Here is an 18,239-nt window from a genome sequence, read left to right on the forward strand (position 1 = left end):
GCAAAGGTAACTCTTGTTTGTTCAGTGGAAACAGTTCATAAAAACACACATACACAAAAAATAAAAATAAACAAACCAAAAAACCCCAAAAACTATAAGAGAGTTGAACCACAGTGGAAGTTCATGGTGGCGCCAAGTTCTGTACTCAATCATTTTCCATTACAGAACAGAGGCTGCTGATGAACATAACTTCGTTTATTGTGCCTAGTTTTGAAATCAATCATACAGATTCTTGAAGTTGTTATAAATGTGCTGTTATCTGTACATTTAATAATAAGTGATGCAAACACATTATTATAGTTTCTCAATTTCCTGTGTTGTTGTGTTGTAGGTACACATTGTTTGATGACACCGACAGAAATACAGATGAAAGCCATGGGCACCACCGCCAGCATCAACATGGTCACTATCTCCATAACAACTCTCACCGTGACACCCACCATCGCCATCATATACACCAATTTCACCACAGTGAAGAGGATGAGATACTTTACAACCATGACACTCATGTGACTCTCTCTAGGGCCTCTTCCTCTTCTCTCTCTTCATCTTCTTCCTCCTCCTCTTCCTCCTGGTACACGGAGGCAAGTGCAAATGATCCCTTCTCTCTTCGTCACACTGAGCGGCCACAGCATTCTCTGTCCTGCTCCAACATCTCAGATGTGCGCAGGGGTTTCAGGGAAGATGTTAGCAGCGAGCCCATTGTCTTTGCCACCGTCAAACATGGCAGCAATGGCACTGTATGTAGTCAGTCAAATGGGAGTTCACAACAACGGGGAAAGCGTGGTTTTTCCTACCTTGACCGAGGTCACAGCAGGAGTGAAGAAGGCCTTCTACAGGGTAATGAAAGTGATCAGGTAGAAGAACAATCCAGGGTACCGCACATGAACTATGGACCTCTGTATAAGACAGCTAGTTTGAACCGAAGCCTGGCATTCAGTGAGGAGGACATTGTGTTAGGAGTCTCCAGAGGCCCAAAGAGAGCAGTGTCCTCCATCCAACTTCCCAGCAAAGGGATCCTCAAGAACAGGGAACCTCATGCGGACATCCGCAAAGCAAAGTCGATGGAGGTGTTGTCCCCAAGAGTTGCTAAAGAACAACTTCCCAGTGGACAGAAGGGCAAAGTGTCCACTCACGCCGAGATGGCACAAGCCAAGGCAAATTTTGTACAGGGAAAGTTGCAGTTCTCAGCCTTCCTGGATGAGATAACAAAACAAGTTATAAGTCCATCAGACCTCAACATCTTGGGTTTGAACAAAGATAAAACTACTGGCAAGGCCTTTTCCCCAGCACAAACACCTGGTCCAGTCAAGCCTCAACTCCCACCCAAGAAACACAGAGAGAGTTCAGGTGAGGAGAGGGATCAGCATCCCAAACAGCACAGCCGACAGGAGAAAGCAGCTCACAGCAGCTCTCGGAAACACTCGGTCTGCTCCAATCCCGATAAACTGATCTCATACGGGTCTAGAAACCACCATGGTAGCCCTCCACCTCATCACTACTCCAACTCTACCAGCCACAATACTCACCATGGGAGCAGCCGTAAAGACAGGAGGTCGTCACCCAGTGGCAGCTCCGTATCAGGGGACAGGTATAGCAGGTGTGGCCCTCATCTAACCGATGGAACCAGCACCAGCCCTGAACCCAGCCACCCTAAACAAAGACACCACCGCAAACAGCAGACCACTGCATCCCATAGCCCACATCCACATACCCAGAACTGCCCTCAGCCCCAGCCTCCACAGGCACAACCTGGTCCTGGGCAACGAGGACCAGGCAACTCCCCTCCATCCTCAGCCCAGGGTTCAGGACCAGGCCTCAGATCTGAGTCTTCATCTTGTAAATCAGATTCATCAAGGACCAGAGATACTGCCTCCACGGCCACCAGTCACAGCTCAGAGCACAGTAGTCAACATCATTTGCAGCACGTGGGGTCCTCTAAACAGCATAGGGTGAGTTGACTTGAACTGTTTTTGCTGTTTGTTAGAGTCGATATCACAAGATGGGAAAGAAAGGAAAGAGAGATTTCAGGCCTCACGTCATTAATCTGAAACGGAAATGTAATGTAAATAGCTTAATTCACAAAGAATTTGTGAAAACATGTTTTGGGTGATTTAATTATAACGGGTGAATTGAATTATAATGTTACACAATTGGATTATTTAACAAACAAGCTTATCTGTCTAGTTTTGCTTGATCATTTGATATCATTTTCATATTATTGTTTATTTTATATTTAGATTGTATGTCTTTTAAGAACTAACACTAAGCAATTGAGCAACATGTGATTGACAAACCTCAGTGTGACAACTAAAATGATTTTCAATGGGATATTTGTGAGAAATACATGAATCTTTGGAATATCAATTGCTTGAAATGGGAAAATAGGCAACTGAAACACAATCTCTATGCAGCAATTTATACCTCTATAATTATAATACCATATAACTGTATAATACAATAATTATACTATTATAACAGTCTATATTCCTTGTATATTGTGCTGTATTTTGACCTCATGAGTCATGCTCCTGAAAAAGAAACATGATGCACTCTATGAATCATGAGTCTAATTGTAAAACAGGTCAGTTATTAAGCTTGTAGAGGCACAGCACTGCAATGAAGGGGAGGTATAGAAAGAACAGGATGAGCATAACAAATGGAGTGTTGCTCCTCTTTTGCAGAGGCAGTATGGCTGAGTCACTCTGTGTGGGATGGGTCCAATGCTGCGCACTGCAAGCTGAGTCATACATCAGCAATGCAGCAGACGATAGTTCTGTGCTTTTAGGGGAAACCTGTTTGGAAAACTGTTTGATTCATCAATTTAAATGGCATACTTCTTTCCTTACAAGGCTCAGACCTGAGCTGCTGTATGTTCAACTGTGCAGGATGAGAAACTAAACAATACAAGACTAGCAACCAGCACTCTACAGAATGTGAGAGAGAGTTGGTTGTTGGTTGGATAAGAGTTTGTATCATATTGCTGTTATGTAAGAATCTGCGCAGGCTTACACTCATGTACACACACACACAACATTACATAACACTGCCTTTTTCCACGGGGGCTTGGTATAGGATTTGGTCTCGCTTGGTTTTCCTAGTTATTGTTCAGTAAAATGACACACACACACACACACACACACACACACACACACACACACACACACACACACACACACACACACACACAAACACACAAACACACACAAACATGAAGCAGAAAATTCTGGCTATAGTTCAGCTTCACAGAACAAATCAATTCCTGTTGACTCCATTTCCGGGAGCAGTTCTGCCATAACTCAATATTTTATTCTATCTGTCATGTCCTCAGTAATGGACTGCTGACACATCCTGGGTGTAGTCTGCATGCTAGATCAGGCTGCAGCCTCTGTAAGACTGTAAGACTGAACAGTAAGAAGTAAGACATGGGTATAAAAATGAAAGGAAAGGTTGTTGTGTCCTTGTTCTTACTCAATTATTGTTCTTTATGTAAGTCTGATAGTTTGCTTGCTTTTTCATCCAGCAGGCCTGAACTACCACATATTATTATTATATTATTTTTAATTATTTTTTATTATTATGTTGTATAAACAATGACAAGCTTGTCTCCATTTTACTTTTGGAGAGGGATATGTACAAAAAAAGGAAACTTGAATGTCACACAGTTCATCTGATGTGTATGAAACTTGTACTGCATGTGTGCTCTGTATGAAAAGCCAACTAGGCCACTATTATATCCTAAATTACCTAATTTCCCCTTTATGATATTATTATTATGATATTCTTGTACAACTTGCTCTTATCTGCCTTCTGTCATTTTTCTAGGACACGCTGTGTGACGCTGATCACCTTCAGTAAGTGTTCGCTGTCTGCCCACTTCACATTTGCTTTTCATTCTCCCTTTCTCATTCTGTTGTTGGTCTCTCTCGTGATGGGTCAGTGGCTATTGATCGTACTAATGAGAATACTCCTTCCGCTACTGTTTCAATAGGAAGAGGTGTGCCATCATTTATGGGAGCATCTGAATGTATTTAGCAATATGCATACGTGACAGGAAGAAGGGTAGGACAAAATAACATAAACACCAAAAGTAAAAGTTTAACTTTAGAATCATTATGAATAAATTATAAAATTATAGTTCATTTTTTTATAAAAAATAATTGAATGCCAGTTGAATTTGACTACTTCCTATGTATGGGTCCACCAACACATACCCTTTGAATTTTTGAATATCTTTGCTTTTTTTTTCGTCGTTTGATGCACTGCTTTTGTGGCCACATATGCTTTGGCCTTTTGGGGACTCTGTTGGTTATCTTGTTTTGAAAACATTTACAGTATGGTCAACTCATTTAGCTAACATCTGGATAACTATTATACAATCTGATGTAGCAGCTATCTTTGTAGACATGTTTGCTTACTCTGCACACCTACATACGTGTTTTCACCTGGTTGAAGTTGGGGTGAAACTCAGATAGGAATTATGTGACGTCATTGATCTCTGTCCACAAGTAAGAATGATAAAGGTACAACAAAGCTAACAGGGTGTAAGGTAACAAAACAAACCCTATGTGCCCTTCCTTGGGACAATAAATAGTTTCTCAAAATGGAGGTGCATAAGGGAATGCCTAATTTTGAATGGTTCCTGGCTCTGTAACGTCTGCTCCTTAATTTCAGACTTTATTGAAGTAATATATCAATAACAGAAGTTCTTTAAAATATTCATCTTTGTCCACATAGCATACACCTCTAAATCATCTCAGGAAAAAATGCATTCTGTGACAAAACTCCAATTCCCATCATCCCTCTGTGCTCAGGGCACTGCAGGAAGAGAATGTGGATCTTCACCAGAACCTGCTGCAGACGGTGGTCTGCATCGAGAGCCTGGAGATGGAGTTGCAGAGGACCAGGGACGAGCTTAGCAATGTCAAGGAGAAGTATAAAAGGTCTGGGATGATAAACAGAACAAATTCAACATGTCCACCTTATATATGTGGACTGTCATGCACAAATAAATATTTAAGATTAGCTACATGAATTTCACATGTAGGATAGAATGACGTCTGCACATATTGACCATGGAGAGTAGCCTCAAAGGCATACCCCCAATAACCAATAATAATCAATCAAATCAATCTATGGCTTTATGTAACAGTTTTTATAGATGAATTGATCCATGGAACATACTGGATGACAACAGCAGAGCAACAGTAGAGCAACAGCAGAGCCCACACATCTGCCCCTGTGCAGTTCTCTGGGTGTTTAGGTCGTGCAGTGACCCATTTTCTTTGGCCAACAGAGACAGTTAAGTCATCTGTCTTATCTCTTCACACTCACCAATGAGAGTCTTGTTCTGCTGCGGGCCCAGCCAGGCCTCTTATTTAGCACCAAACAACTGCCCACCCAGCACATACCTCACATTCTCCAATAGCCTGGAGCAACTGGGGTGAATGGTCACTTCACACTGGGCTCCAGTTTGGTATCAGTTGTCACACATTTGTTTGCAAAGTTTGTGGTTGAAAGCTGACCTCACAAACAGCTGTTTAAAAGTAATAGCACAGTAATAGTAATAAAAGAACAAAAAAAACCCTAAGTTTAATTCTTTCTTTTTCTTCTGCAGCCTTTTGGAGACACACACTGGAACCAAGCAAGCCAATAATCTGCTGGGGGAGCACCTGCACATAGCGGTGAGGAAACTTGCAGGGAGATTTAGGTGGAAAGCCCCAGGAAAAATACCAGTAGAGCGATTTTATCTTGTACCTGATAAACAACATTCACATCCCCCCGTGTACTTTCCTGTTAATGTAACTTATTGTGTGTGCAGTCAGAGAGCCTGAGCAGTGAGAGGAAGTATCTACTAAACCGTGTGTCCCAGCTGAGCTCAGAACTGGAGCATGCCCACAGGACCATTGGTGCCCTGGAGAACATTAATGTGAGCACACTGCCATCTGGTGGATACTTGTCAGAACACACACATGTACAGATACACATTCAAACACACCCACAAACAGTAGATACAGACAGATTGCAAACATTTGAACCAAATGCAGTATTGGTATGGATTTGTCATCTTTAGTTCTGGTTTAGGCTGGTAGTTTAACTTTGACATTTAATACTATAAAACCACAACTCCCTGTGTCCTTAATAATTTCACAAAAAACTATGTTTCACACAGAGCTATGTTTACATTAGCACCAGTGTTTAAACCTGTGTTTGCACAGCTGCTCCTTGTATCTCAAGCTAAACTGGAACGCCCTCAGGTCAAGATGGTAAATAATGTCACAACTAAATACATTTTATTTGTGCATCCTAGAGATGTATGTGAAAGCATACATTATTTATTTAACAGGCATACTAGGCATAGGTTTAGAGGCCTTTTGGGGCACCCAGACTGTTATTAACAATTTGTCACTGTGGAGTCAAAGAGCTCAGTCAAAAGAAAATGTATCCTGATCTCACATTTTGCTTCTGATCCTTTAATAGTGATGAAGTACTGATACTGTGTGGGATTTATTTGCCTATTTGTTTTTTTCTGTGACATAATACAGTCATATATGATATGATAGTGTGGATTTTCTACAGCAGGAAAGTCTCAAAAGGAGTTAGACAGTCTGTCTTCATCTTGAGCATAAACAAAATGTGATACGGAAGTTGGTTTTTAACCAACAGCAGCACTCTACATGTGACTTACCTGCAAAATGTCATTGAAAAGATGCAAAACTACATGGAGCAATGCAGGGCTAAGGACAAGGGGAATGGAAAGTAGAAGGGGTCTTTTGTGTGTCTGTCTCTAGGGGTCCACAGCTCATAATCCGCTGTGTCAAGTGTTGTAACTGATGATACACTGAAATGACACTGTAGGCCAAACAAAAAATGAGATGATGGCATCTTTATGATCCATTATAGAAAACTGTTAGGAATGTGTAAAGTAATGTTACTTCTTCTTTTGCATGGACTCAACTCAGAGTTAATTTTCATTGTTTGACATCTCAAACCCCAGGTGCCGTGCTTGATAAAGGATTTATTAGAGAAGCACTTTGATTCTGCTGAGGCCATACAGAAGTTTCTGACAGCCCCAACTCCTGTCAGCCACTCTACCACCTCCCCACAAGCAGACAACCAATCCCACTCTCCTAAAGTGGAGGAAGCAGCGCATGATTGGGTTACAAAATCAGAGGGAGGTCCACAGAGAGTCACAGCCTTCATGCCGTTTAAACAGGGGGTGCCAACAACAGGAACTGAAGGCTGTCTCTCAGGCAAGCATGAGCCCAGCCACAGCCCGCCTTTCTCTGTGGCCGACATCAGCACTGCAATCTATAAGAAAATGGCCGCCAGTTATGCTGCTAGACCACAACCTTTCTATCCCCAATGCCAACAGCAGCCTTCCCAGGTCACTAACCATACCATCACCCCTCCAAACCTCCCACAAGCCCATGTGGGTGGTGACAGCTGGGGTGGAGAGGGAGGGGTAAAGGTAACGCTTTTGGAGCAGGACGCTGTGGATGTGACCTCCATGTCAGCCCAGCAGATCCTGGATGATTTCATGCAACAGCTGCAGGTCCATAAGGAGCCTGGTGGAGGGAAGGAGCAGTAGGGCAGGCAGCAGTGGGCGGAACAAGCAGGCAAAGTGGTAGACTGACAGTCATCCAACAACGCGAATATATATTATTCTGTCTCAGAGTATTAAGAGTATTAGTTGCTCATATGTATCATATATATTTGTAAACATTATTGTTGTTTTTCTGGGCTTGTATGTAATGTTATATGTGATATATGTAATGTAGTTTACCTGTGGATTTCATTAACCAGAGAGAAGAATGTTATTTTTGGTATTATGAATATGAGTTGAAATATAACAGTTGACAAAATTGAAGTTACAAGATTTTCACACAAACACACAAAAGAAATTGAAAAAGCAGCATATACATTAAAAGACTAACAATTAAATGATGAAATATTTGAAATGAGAATGTACAGCAAGAGGAAATATAAATACAATTATAGACAACAATTTTCTTAATATGTTATCTTTCCATTTAGGCAGTAATTCTAGTAACGTGTCATTTACTGTCTGTTCTCTGTCACCCTATAATTTCATCCTAAATGAACAGAAAGCACATTGATTACATAAAATGGCATCATTCACAAAGCCACTGCTGTAGCAGAATATAGCCTCTGTGTTTAGTGGCTGCCATGTGGAGAGATCAAATGACCAAAACAACATTTATGATGATAGACATCAAGCGTGAAGATGGGAAAAATCTACTTTAAATAAAGATTTTTTCAAAGAAATGTAAAAATACATGAAAAACATAACTTTAAAAAATAGAAACTGGTCTCATGTTGCTTTAAAATATGACATTAGATAGAAATAAAAGGTTAGCATGAAGTGTTATTCATCACTGAAGTCTCTTACCAGGGATGATCACTTATCACTTTTTGATATAAAATGTGACTTGAGTTTGCTACCAACTCATATAATTCAATAGATAACTCTTGAATTAGATAAAGACTGAATAATAACAACCTTTTCAAATCAAGTACAGTGTGTATACCCTTTCAAACATTGCAATGTATCTCTTTTTAGACACTTGAGGGAGTTATTTCAGTAATTTCAACAGCAGGTTGTTGTACCATCAGTGCCAACATCAATGCAAGATTTGTTTTTAATTTAAAAAAAAATTCAACTGTGAGAGTAACCTAATTTTTTTATTTTACAAACTTAATCAACTTCAATTTCACTGAAGAACTGAAAGCAGATGGTGAATGATATGTGACTCAGATTACATTTTACATTTTCAAATATTTTAAAATAAATTACCCTTTTATGTGAAATATAACTTTAATGTTAACATAAAGCAACAATTGTAATGTTACTGTACTGTACATGTAGGGAATCTTGTACATGTTTGATTTTCTCTGTGTAAATGTATATATGATACATAAAATGTGCTAGCCCTTCCTTTCTGAAACAACATGGTTCCTGAGTAGTTATTGTAAGCTGTTGTACAGTTAAGTGACATTAAATTGTAATAATGTGTAGTATTGTGACATTGTTGGTCAGATAGAGAGCAGCAGCACATAGTAATGTTAATTTTATCTGTATATCTGCCCAACCCTTATCAGATATGAATTCTGCTGGTTCATGTTAACCAATGTGTAATTGTACCAGTATAACTATTCCAACAATAAATATAATAATTATGAATTAAAGCAGTATCTCAGGTCACAGAAGTTTCTTCATTATTTTTTATTTCTGTTCTTTTTTTCTTGTTAACCTCAAACATGATGAAGAGTAATCATTCTTCATATAACATAGAAACGTCATCCCTCGTCTCAAAGACTCCATTTTTTTCAAGTGTGTCTTAAAGCAAGTCAGGAACAGATTTTATTGGTGTAATCATTCCTCCTGTTCCTCCACTGGCTATTAGAAGATCCACTCCTATAATAAACTTCATCTGAAGATAATATGAGGCTCCAACAGTCTGAGTTGGTCAATTAAAGTGTATATCTTCTATTTCTGTCATTTCAGTAAAAATCTTTGTCTCAGCAGACAGTGTTCTCCTGCTGAGCTGTGGTGGAATAATAATGATGGTGGAATTTGGTACTAAAAAGTAATTTTAAATGATATGAACTTGATTTGACTCATTTGCACGACTGGAGCTTCATATTTACTTAAGCTAAACTTTTAAATACATTTTTGCACATCACTTAGACTGAAAGTACATTATGAAGGGATCTCTTAATGGTCAATATGAACAGGAGGAATGATTACAACATGAAAAACATGTCAGTGCTAATAATAAAAATAATTTTATTTGTAAGGCACCTTTCAAAACAGTTGTAACAAAGTGCAAGTACAAATATTAGTTATAGTTATAAAATGAATATATAAAAAATAAATGAAGAATGAAAAGTTGGGAAGGAGGTTAATGAGGTTAACTTTAATGCCCGTATGCCTGCTAATTGTTGAAGAATTGTTTCTGACTGAGAAACGCTGCCATCTCTGCCACTAGAGGGAAAACAAGTTTGCTCATTATGTCAGTATGAGCAAGCTTCAATTACTTTCCCAGAAATGTTATGGTACTAATGGTGATGGTAATGCTAAAGTACATTAGTGGACAATCTAGACTTATGGCATGAGAGTATGCTTTTTGTTTGGTGTTTTGTAAGAGCTGCTAATGTGAGACTGACTCTGACCTAACTACAGCTCCAACTCAAGCGGTCATAAATACTTATAATAACAATCTAATCCTATAGATCCACCCCCACCAATCTCCCTCACTGCATCACACGCGTTTAATTATCCTCTACAAGACTAATTCTCCTCTCCATCGCATTACTTTCACTTTACATGAACTAGCCTCTGCCTGACTCCTCATCAGTGTCAGGGATCATTTTGAGGTCAATATTCATCCCATTTTAGTCCATAAATGAAAAAAGTAATCATCACATAGTTTACTTCCTTTTCATGACATAAACCCAGAGAATTTTAAGAAGAAAGATGGCAATCTAAAGTCAATTGTTTTATTAATGTAATATCCCAGTATAACCAGCAAGTTGATTATCAGCATTAACTTAAAACTAATGTCACTTGGATCGAGTTGGTTTGTCTATCCCTCTCATCTCTTTCTGCATATCTGTGCATTATTACACTAAAAAAACATTCAGTACTGCTGACAGTAAATTAGATTTAACTTCCTGTTTTCCTCCACTCCCAGTCCCCATGATATTTCTACTATTTAGCCCCATCAGTCTCCACATATTTCCTTTGTCTTTTAGGCATCCATAGTGCCCAACCTGTACTGATGAATGTCAGGTAAGTCCACCTGTCATAACAGTTCAATAGACCCTCCCAGTCTACGTGTCTATCAGAACAAGTTTGCTGATCAGACATTGGCCTGCTTTCTTATTGGCCCCTGGATCTTAATAGGATCCCAAGGACTAGGTTGGAGGATTACGGCTCCAAACTCTCGACTTTGGCCAGTCTCTGTGTCCTCCAACCATGGGTACAGCGGTTTAGGGGGGCGCCGCACATGCACAGACCCAGAGGGGCGCCATCAAAAGACAACATCACGTCAAGAGGAAGAAATCATTGGTTTCATCTTGAAAGGGGAACTACGTCGGTGTGACCAATTACTTGAGGGGACAACTTGTCATCTCTGGGAAAAGGAATATCTTGATTCTTCACAAATTTCATTCATCAACAATTTTTGAATTTTTTTTCAAGATTGTTTTGTATTGAATGAATTATAAAGAATCTTTTTTGGACAACTTCAACATCCAAGTGAAAGCGTTTGGATTATCCTTTTGAGATCGGCTGCGTCCTTTACCATTTAAGGGATCTACCTGCTTATCCCCTGCACCTGGAACAACTTACATGAGCTCAACCTGCTAATAACTCACCTAACAAGTGCAAAGCCTGCATTGACCACTGCAGCATTATTCTATAACAATATTGAAACCAAATCAATGTTTCTTTCCATGCAGCTTGTGAACTTTGGATTGACACACTATTTTTGACCAGTTCCTTCCTCTTGCTCTCCTTTCCCCTCAGCTCTCTCTGGCGCCTCTTTTCTCTTCCTTTTTGTGTTGATTGGTGCATAGTAGTGAACCATGTTGCTGAAGCAGACGTTCACTCAGCAGAAACGGGTGCGTCTCGCCCAGGGTCTGTGGCTGCTGTCCTGGCTGGCAGTGATGAGTGGGGCCTTCATCTTTTGTCTGGGGGTTTATCTCAAGACAGAGCTACTCCGACGGGCCGAGGTAGAGAGGGGGAAACACACACATGCAGTACATTAAGACTAGAAGGCCAAGTGTGGTGGAAGTTATGAATTCAGTCTAAATGACACAAACATTGGTTTAGATGCTCATTGTTTTTCCATTGCACATACACATAATACATACATACACTCACAGTGACACTGAGACACATTCATACATGTACAGTCATGTGGATGTTAAAATCTACATTTTCTCTCTTAAATCATCAGGCCTCAATGGGTTTTGAATTTAAGTAACGTGACCAGTAAGGGGAAGGTCATGACCTCAGCATGATTGTCATTTGTTGAAGCCAACTAGTCATCAGGCTTGATTGATCACTGATTGACTCAGAAAGGTTGGAAGCCTATCCGGTGAACAACACAGGAAAGCTGCGGGCCATGACTGCCTGCCTTTAGATATGTATTGATCTCCAATGAGAGAATGGGTTCCATAATCTCTTAGTTGTGTTGCAAAGTGTTATTGAGTTGGTGTAGAGGTAGCTTAGAGATTGCAGTCGCTTTGAGCTCTCAATCTGAAGCCTTGTGACCAACAGAATAGTTTTTCACAGTGATTCACAAGTTGATTATCTGTTTTCATACTTATACAAATATCCACCATCTCATTCAGACAACAGCAAGCTGCACACACAGTACAGGATGGTGATTAGGTGATAGCAGTTTTGGGCTGGGCTTTTAATGGTAATTTTAAAACAACAATGGGGCAAAGGTGTTTTTACTGCTGACAGAAATTTGAATTCAGCCAATAATATACTCAGTTCATAATTGACTTTTGCTGTAACCAGGGCAATGAATTCAATTTGTCATCTTCTTGCCATAGTAGCCTTTGCATCCAGCATATCAGCAGCTAATTGAATCTCTTGGCAGCCAAGGTCATTTTTAGAATAGATAATGCTATTTGAATGCAGGATTATTACTTGCTAAAGTGGATAGAGGAAATGACAAAGTGACCTGCAGTTGGCTGCTGCTCGTGTCCAGCTCTTATGAAAACTACTATCTTTGACTGTGCTTTTCTTTCTTGAGGTGATGGATAACACAGAGATCCATGTGGTGCCCAACATACTGATGATGGTGGGCCTGGCCTCCATAGGCACTAACTGGGTCGCCAGTCGAGTTTGTCAGGACTCCCTGGATGCAAGCCGCTTCCCACGTTGGAAGACTCTCCTGCTGCCCTTGTTTGCCACAGCTGCATTTCTCTGTTGTCTCCTTGTCACTGTCGTGGTACTCAGCTACGCCCTACAGGGACATCTGGAGGAGTCCCTGAAGGTGGGGTCACTAGGCTGAGTAATGATTGGGAGGGTGACAGGAGGTCAGGGTGCAGGGAAGGTGTCAGTACCTGTCTCAAGCAGAACACTGATCCTGCTCACCTTCAGCTAGTAAAATGGTATAATTTAGGGATCTAGGATAGAAAAGGGCTCTATTTATTTAACAGCACATGTTTACCTGAAGAAAGTGCGAGAGAGGTTGAAAGCTAAGAGCATATAAAAATACCTCTCCTAAAAACTCACAAAATAAACAGAATTACATTAAATAAAAATAACTTTACTACACTTTGAGAAATGGGTGTATATAGAAAGAGGAAAAGAAATTGAAATTGAATTTAATAAACATAATCACAGTCAACACCTGGACGAGAGAAGGTGTGCATTTCTAAGTATTTAAGAAAATATATATTTTTTAATTGTTTTCTGTAGACAGTGACTTATTGTAAATGGACAGATTAAATAAAAACAATAAACAATTAAGCAAATGATTACAGCTTGTTTAAAAGTGTTGAAACTAGTAATAAAAAATTTAGAGTTAGAGTTTGAGTTTTCGTATTTGTGGTATATCCATTCATTTAAAATGAGGAAGCATTTAACCAACAAACCAGGCAATGTTTAATGAAAATAAGTTTCAAATTTAACTGATAATCTCTGTAATATAAAAAAAAGATCAAAACTGCATTCTTAAAGATGCCCCCCCCCCCTCCTCTTTTCCCTGTCTTCACTCTCAGGTGGGTCTGAGGAACGGTATTCGTTTCTACAAGGACACAGATGTGCCAGGCCGCTGTTTTCAGAAAGAGACCATCGATCGTCTGCAGATGGAGTTTCGCTGTTGTGGAAACAACAACTTCAGGGATTGGTTTGAGGTTCAGTGGGTCAGCAACAGATACTTGGACTTCACCACCAAGGATGTCAAAGAGTGAGTGAATGTCAATACAGTGATGAGCATATTATGAGCTGCAGGGAGGCAACATGATGAATTAGAAAGAGAGGAGAAATGAAGTCAACAGGACTGATGAGGGAAGAGTACAAGCCAGAGAGGAGGCAAAAAGAGATTAGGTGGAGGTCTAGATGACAGATAAGTAGACTTCACATTCAAAAAGGTCAAACAATATGTTACAGAGGAAGGAGTGAGGGATGCTGGGAGAAAAAGAATAATGTGTGGGTGGAGGAAGAGACTTATTTGATGTGTATTAAAAATAGATCTGGCCTTTACTTTTGAAGGGAATGATAGAAATGAATGAAAAGCTTGTTCATGAGGTTGGTAAAAGACGGAATAAATGAAAAGGAAGGAGTAAACTGAAAGGTTATGACATGATGACACCTGTGAAAAGGTACCACTCCAGGCCTTTTCTTTACTTTTACCCCATAGAAAATTACTGCAAATGAAAAAGAGTTTTCACCTTTTCCTCCTTCCTTCCTCTCCTTATCTCTCCTCTCACTCTTCTCCTATTTCCACTTCTTATCAATCTACTTCTGTCAACTTTCTTCTCCTTCCTCTGTCTCCTCCAGTCGTATCCGGAGTAACGTGGACGGGCGTTACCTGTTGAATGGTGTTCCTTTCAGCTGCTGCAATCCCGCCTCTCCGCGCCCCTGCATTCGGTACCAACTGACAGACAACTCAGCCCACTACAACTACGAGTTCCAGTCAGAAGAACTGAACCTGTACAACCGTGGCTGCAGGCAGGCTCTGGTCGACTACTACATAGGCATTCTGAATTCAACTGGTCCTGGTGTGCTGTCAGTCATCTTTCTACAGGTTGGTGACATGACAGCCTAAAACGTTCTCTAGAGGAAATAGTCAATCTAAGTTTTTACTGAATATTTTAATTATTCTGAGCTATTTGTCTCAAAATACACACTAAACCCCCCCCCCCACAAATATCTGACTGACGCATCTTCCCTGACAAAAAAACCCCCCATCCATGACAGCTGAAAAAAAGAAAACCTCACTGAGACAGATTGATTTCTGTCTTTTAATGAAACATTCACTTTCACTCCTGTGCCAGATCACAGTATTGATGGCACATTCTCTTTAAATAAAGAACAAGCGAGACCAGAGGCTGGAACAGGACGCTCACACACATGTATAACAGAGCATCATTACACATAGCCTACAGCTACTCAAACAATCAATGTTTTTATGAAGCTGCTCAGTATGGTGTTTTTTCTTCTTGTACATTCACTATGACAGAGACAGATGGGTGCCATGTGAGTTCACAGTTTGGGGATGAAAATCCAATTTTGTTTCAACAATAATAAGAGTGTGCATGTTTTAAATATGGACTCTCCATCCCATCGTCATTCTTTAAATCCATTAGTGAAACATAATGATTTTTAATAATGTTGATTTTCCCAAAGCTTTTCGGTGTCATGACTAAATCAGAATAATGTTTTGTTTTTTGTTTTTTTAAACATGAACTTTTTACTATTATCTGTCACAAGATAAATGAAATTTGTCTTTGAAATGGCTCACACACTAAAATCATAATACAGCAAAAAACAAATGTATAGCTTGGAAAGATTTTTACATGAAAAGCCAAAGTGATACAATGAGAATACAAATCAGTCCATCGACTGATTTTATAAAGGTGAATCTTCTTCTCAGGTTATATCTAGACCAGTTTTTTCAAGAGGCAACATTTCAGTATCTCAACTGGTGACACACACTGCTTGTTGACACTGATTTTTAAACCCAGTTTTCACAGCATCCTTATTGTGTCTTTCTGTCCAGATCTCAGTCCTTGTGAGCCTGCGGTACCTGCAGACGGCTGTGGAAGGAGCCATGGCTCTGGAGGACCCAGAGGGCGAAAGTGAGGGTTATCTCTTGGAGAAGGGCTTAAAGGAAACCATTGAAGAAGCCAAAGCCAATGTCCTCACCATGCTAAAGCTTGGGCAGGTTGACCCTGAAGGGTCCCCTGAGGATGAAAACGCAGAGAAGTCTGATAAGGATACCAGCTAGAGGGAAAATTATTAAATATGAGTTGGGAAGGAAGGGATGCAGGGGAGGGGGGTGTGCCTGAGGTTTCTTGGTTGTGTGAGTTGGCTGGTGGCTGGTAGAACACCTGTTGGTTTTGATACATTAGGCTTGATTAACGCTCCACCGATGCAGCAGCCGCAGCTCCCTCACAGATGGCCCAAACGAGGCAACACATAGGGAATCTTACCAGGCTCTGCACAGACACCAAAACAAATATCTCCTCTGTGCAGGACCTTATGAATGTGTGTCCATCATTTTGTTGTAACTAGAGGAGAAAACATTCAATTTAAATGGGAGTAGAGTGCACTCACAGACACATATTTAATTATTTTTGAGATATTGACTCAAATTTGGCAAAGTCGCAATCACATGATGCTAAAGTTCATCCCATGTGCACTGTATTATTCATCTCACAGCTATAGAATTTGCACTAAACTGCGATGAAATGCTTAGGAACCTATTAAACTGGCAATGCACATGAATTATATAACCTATTAAAGGTAGAAGTTTTTAACTGCTTTGTAGTGTCTGCTTCCTTTTGTACATCATATAACGGAGAGGTAAATTAACTGGCAGTGGGTTATCTGAGTTTAGCAAGGAGAGTTGGATTAAGCGTGTGTGTGTGTGTGTGTGTGTGTGTGTGTGTGCGTGTATGTGTGTGTGTGGTGCCCTATATGAAGCTGTCATCTTGTCTATTCTGGCAGCTCTGAAACAATCTGATAATCCTGGTGTAGTTAATCCCAGAACTGCTGCAGCAGCAGTATCAGCACACACTGACAGCACACAGGAACACACTCTGTCATACAGTGACAGAAACAGCACACTAACATGTCGCGCTGGAGGGTCTTTTATAAAGCAAAACAGTTTTTAAATGCTCCGTATTTGCAAAGAATACATCCAATGTGTGCTCCTTCTTCTTGAATAAAACCCTATCACAGAACAAGGCCACTGAATGTTTTCTTTTATTCATAACAAACAGATAAACCTACTTTCAGTGGTTGCAGTAAGACATGATCATTTATTATAAAATACAGGTTACATAACGTGATAAAGGAGTGAGGCTGAATTTTTTGGTTTCAGTCTTAATCACATCCGTCAGAAATATTACCTGTAGCAATCTAGTAATTAATACCGCAGTACCACAAAGGTGTGTTTTTTGGTAATAATATTATATTATATTTCTTAAATATTTACAACAAAAATAGTAATTATATTTATTAAAGGTATTAACAAAGAAACAACCTGTGATGTACATTATCTTTGGATGCACCTGAACATATCATGTTACCCAGGGTCATCAGATGCCCTCACCCAGGTGACCCAGTCCAGTCCAGATTTCCATTCATTAAATTAAAGTACATATCTTTCAACATTACAATCTTTTTAATGCCAAAGTCTCTCTTTTTTTACTGTACTTCCACCAGAGTTCAACTGGGAAACACTCACAGAGATAATCTGATAATCTGAAAAACTGTAAATGTGGCAGATATCCAATTGATATGACTAACTGAGGCTGCTGAAGCCTCATATATGCTTCACATCATCTTAGATGCATTTTTGCACAAAATGACTGTGGACACACTGTGGACTTTGGCCCCTATCATTTACATTGAAAGCACATTTGAAGATCTTTTAATAGCCAATATGGACAGCCAGTATAAAACAGGAGGAATGATTACAGTGAAGAAAACCTTCTTTCAGTGTTTATATGGGCACCTGACTGTTGATTGTGTTTAATTAATTAAGTGCAAAGAGACACGTAGGCTATTGTGGACCATGTTCACGTATTAATTAATGATAATATGCAAACTATCTATGTAGCTATTGAGATAGAAAGATGTTTATATAGCAAGTATGAACCTATCCATGTGTATAAAATGACTCCACTGCAGATGCAGTGATGACATATCAAAAGTAAATTAAAGGTTAGATTTCTCACAGTGGTTTTGTTACGGAAATAATGATGTAATGGATCATTTTTAATGGGCAAATAGGAAATTCTGATTTACACCACCAGAGGACACCGTCACACAGTAAGTTTTTCTTGCAGCAACAGCAGCATCACTCAGACAACTTTATGGTAACGTAGACTCAAACCTTCCTGATTTTCACGGGTACACACACCAGTGAGTTTTCACAAGATTTTCCACCTTCAGCGCCACCTGAATGTGTCAATGTCAACATCTGTTTGGGATTAGGTTTTTTTTTTTAAAGGAGACA

At 39.8% G+C, this 18,239-nt stretch overlaps 1 protein-coding gene across 1 annotated transcript; it reads left to right on the forward strand.

Annotated features, from left to right (window-relative positions):
• The first annotated feature begins 11,613 nt into the window (after window positions 1-11,613).
• Window positions 11,614-16,001, forward strand: rom1b (retinal outer segment membrane protein 1b). The gene is made up of 5 exons (XM_053323640.1): window positions 11,614-11,760; window positions 12,798-13,040; window positions 13,771-13,958; window positions 14,552-14,798; window positions 15,774-16,001. Exons 1-5 carry the CDS (start codon window positions 11,614-11,616, stop codon window positions 15,999-16,001), a joined length of 1,053 nt encoding a protein of 350 aa, XP_053179615.1.
• Window positions 16,002-18,239: the final 2,238 nt, after the last annotated feature.

The sequence above is a fragment of the Scomber japonicus genome, chromosome 8, assembly GCF_027409825.1.
Source record: "Scomber japonicus isolate fScoJap1 chromosome 8, fScoJap1.pri, whole genome shotgun sequence".
Classification (NCBI taxonomy): Eukaryota; Metazoa; Chordata; class Actinopteri; order Scombriformes; family Scombridae; genus Scomber; species Scomber japonicus.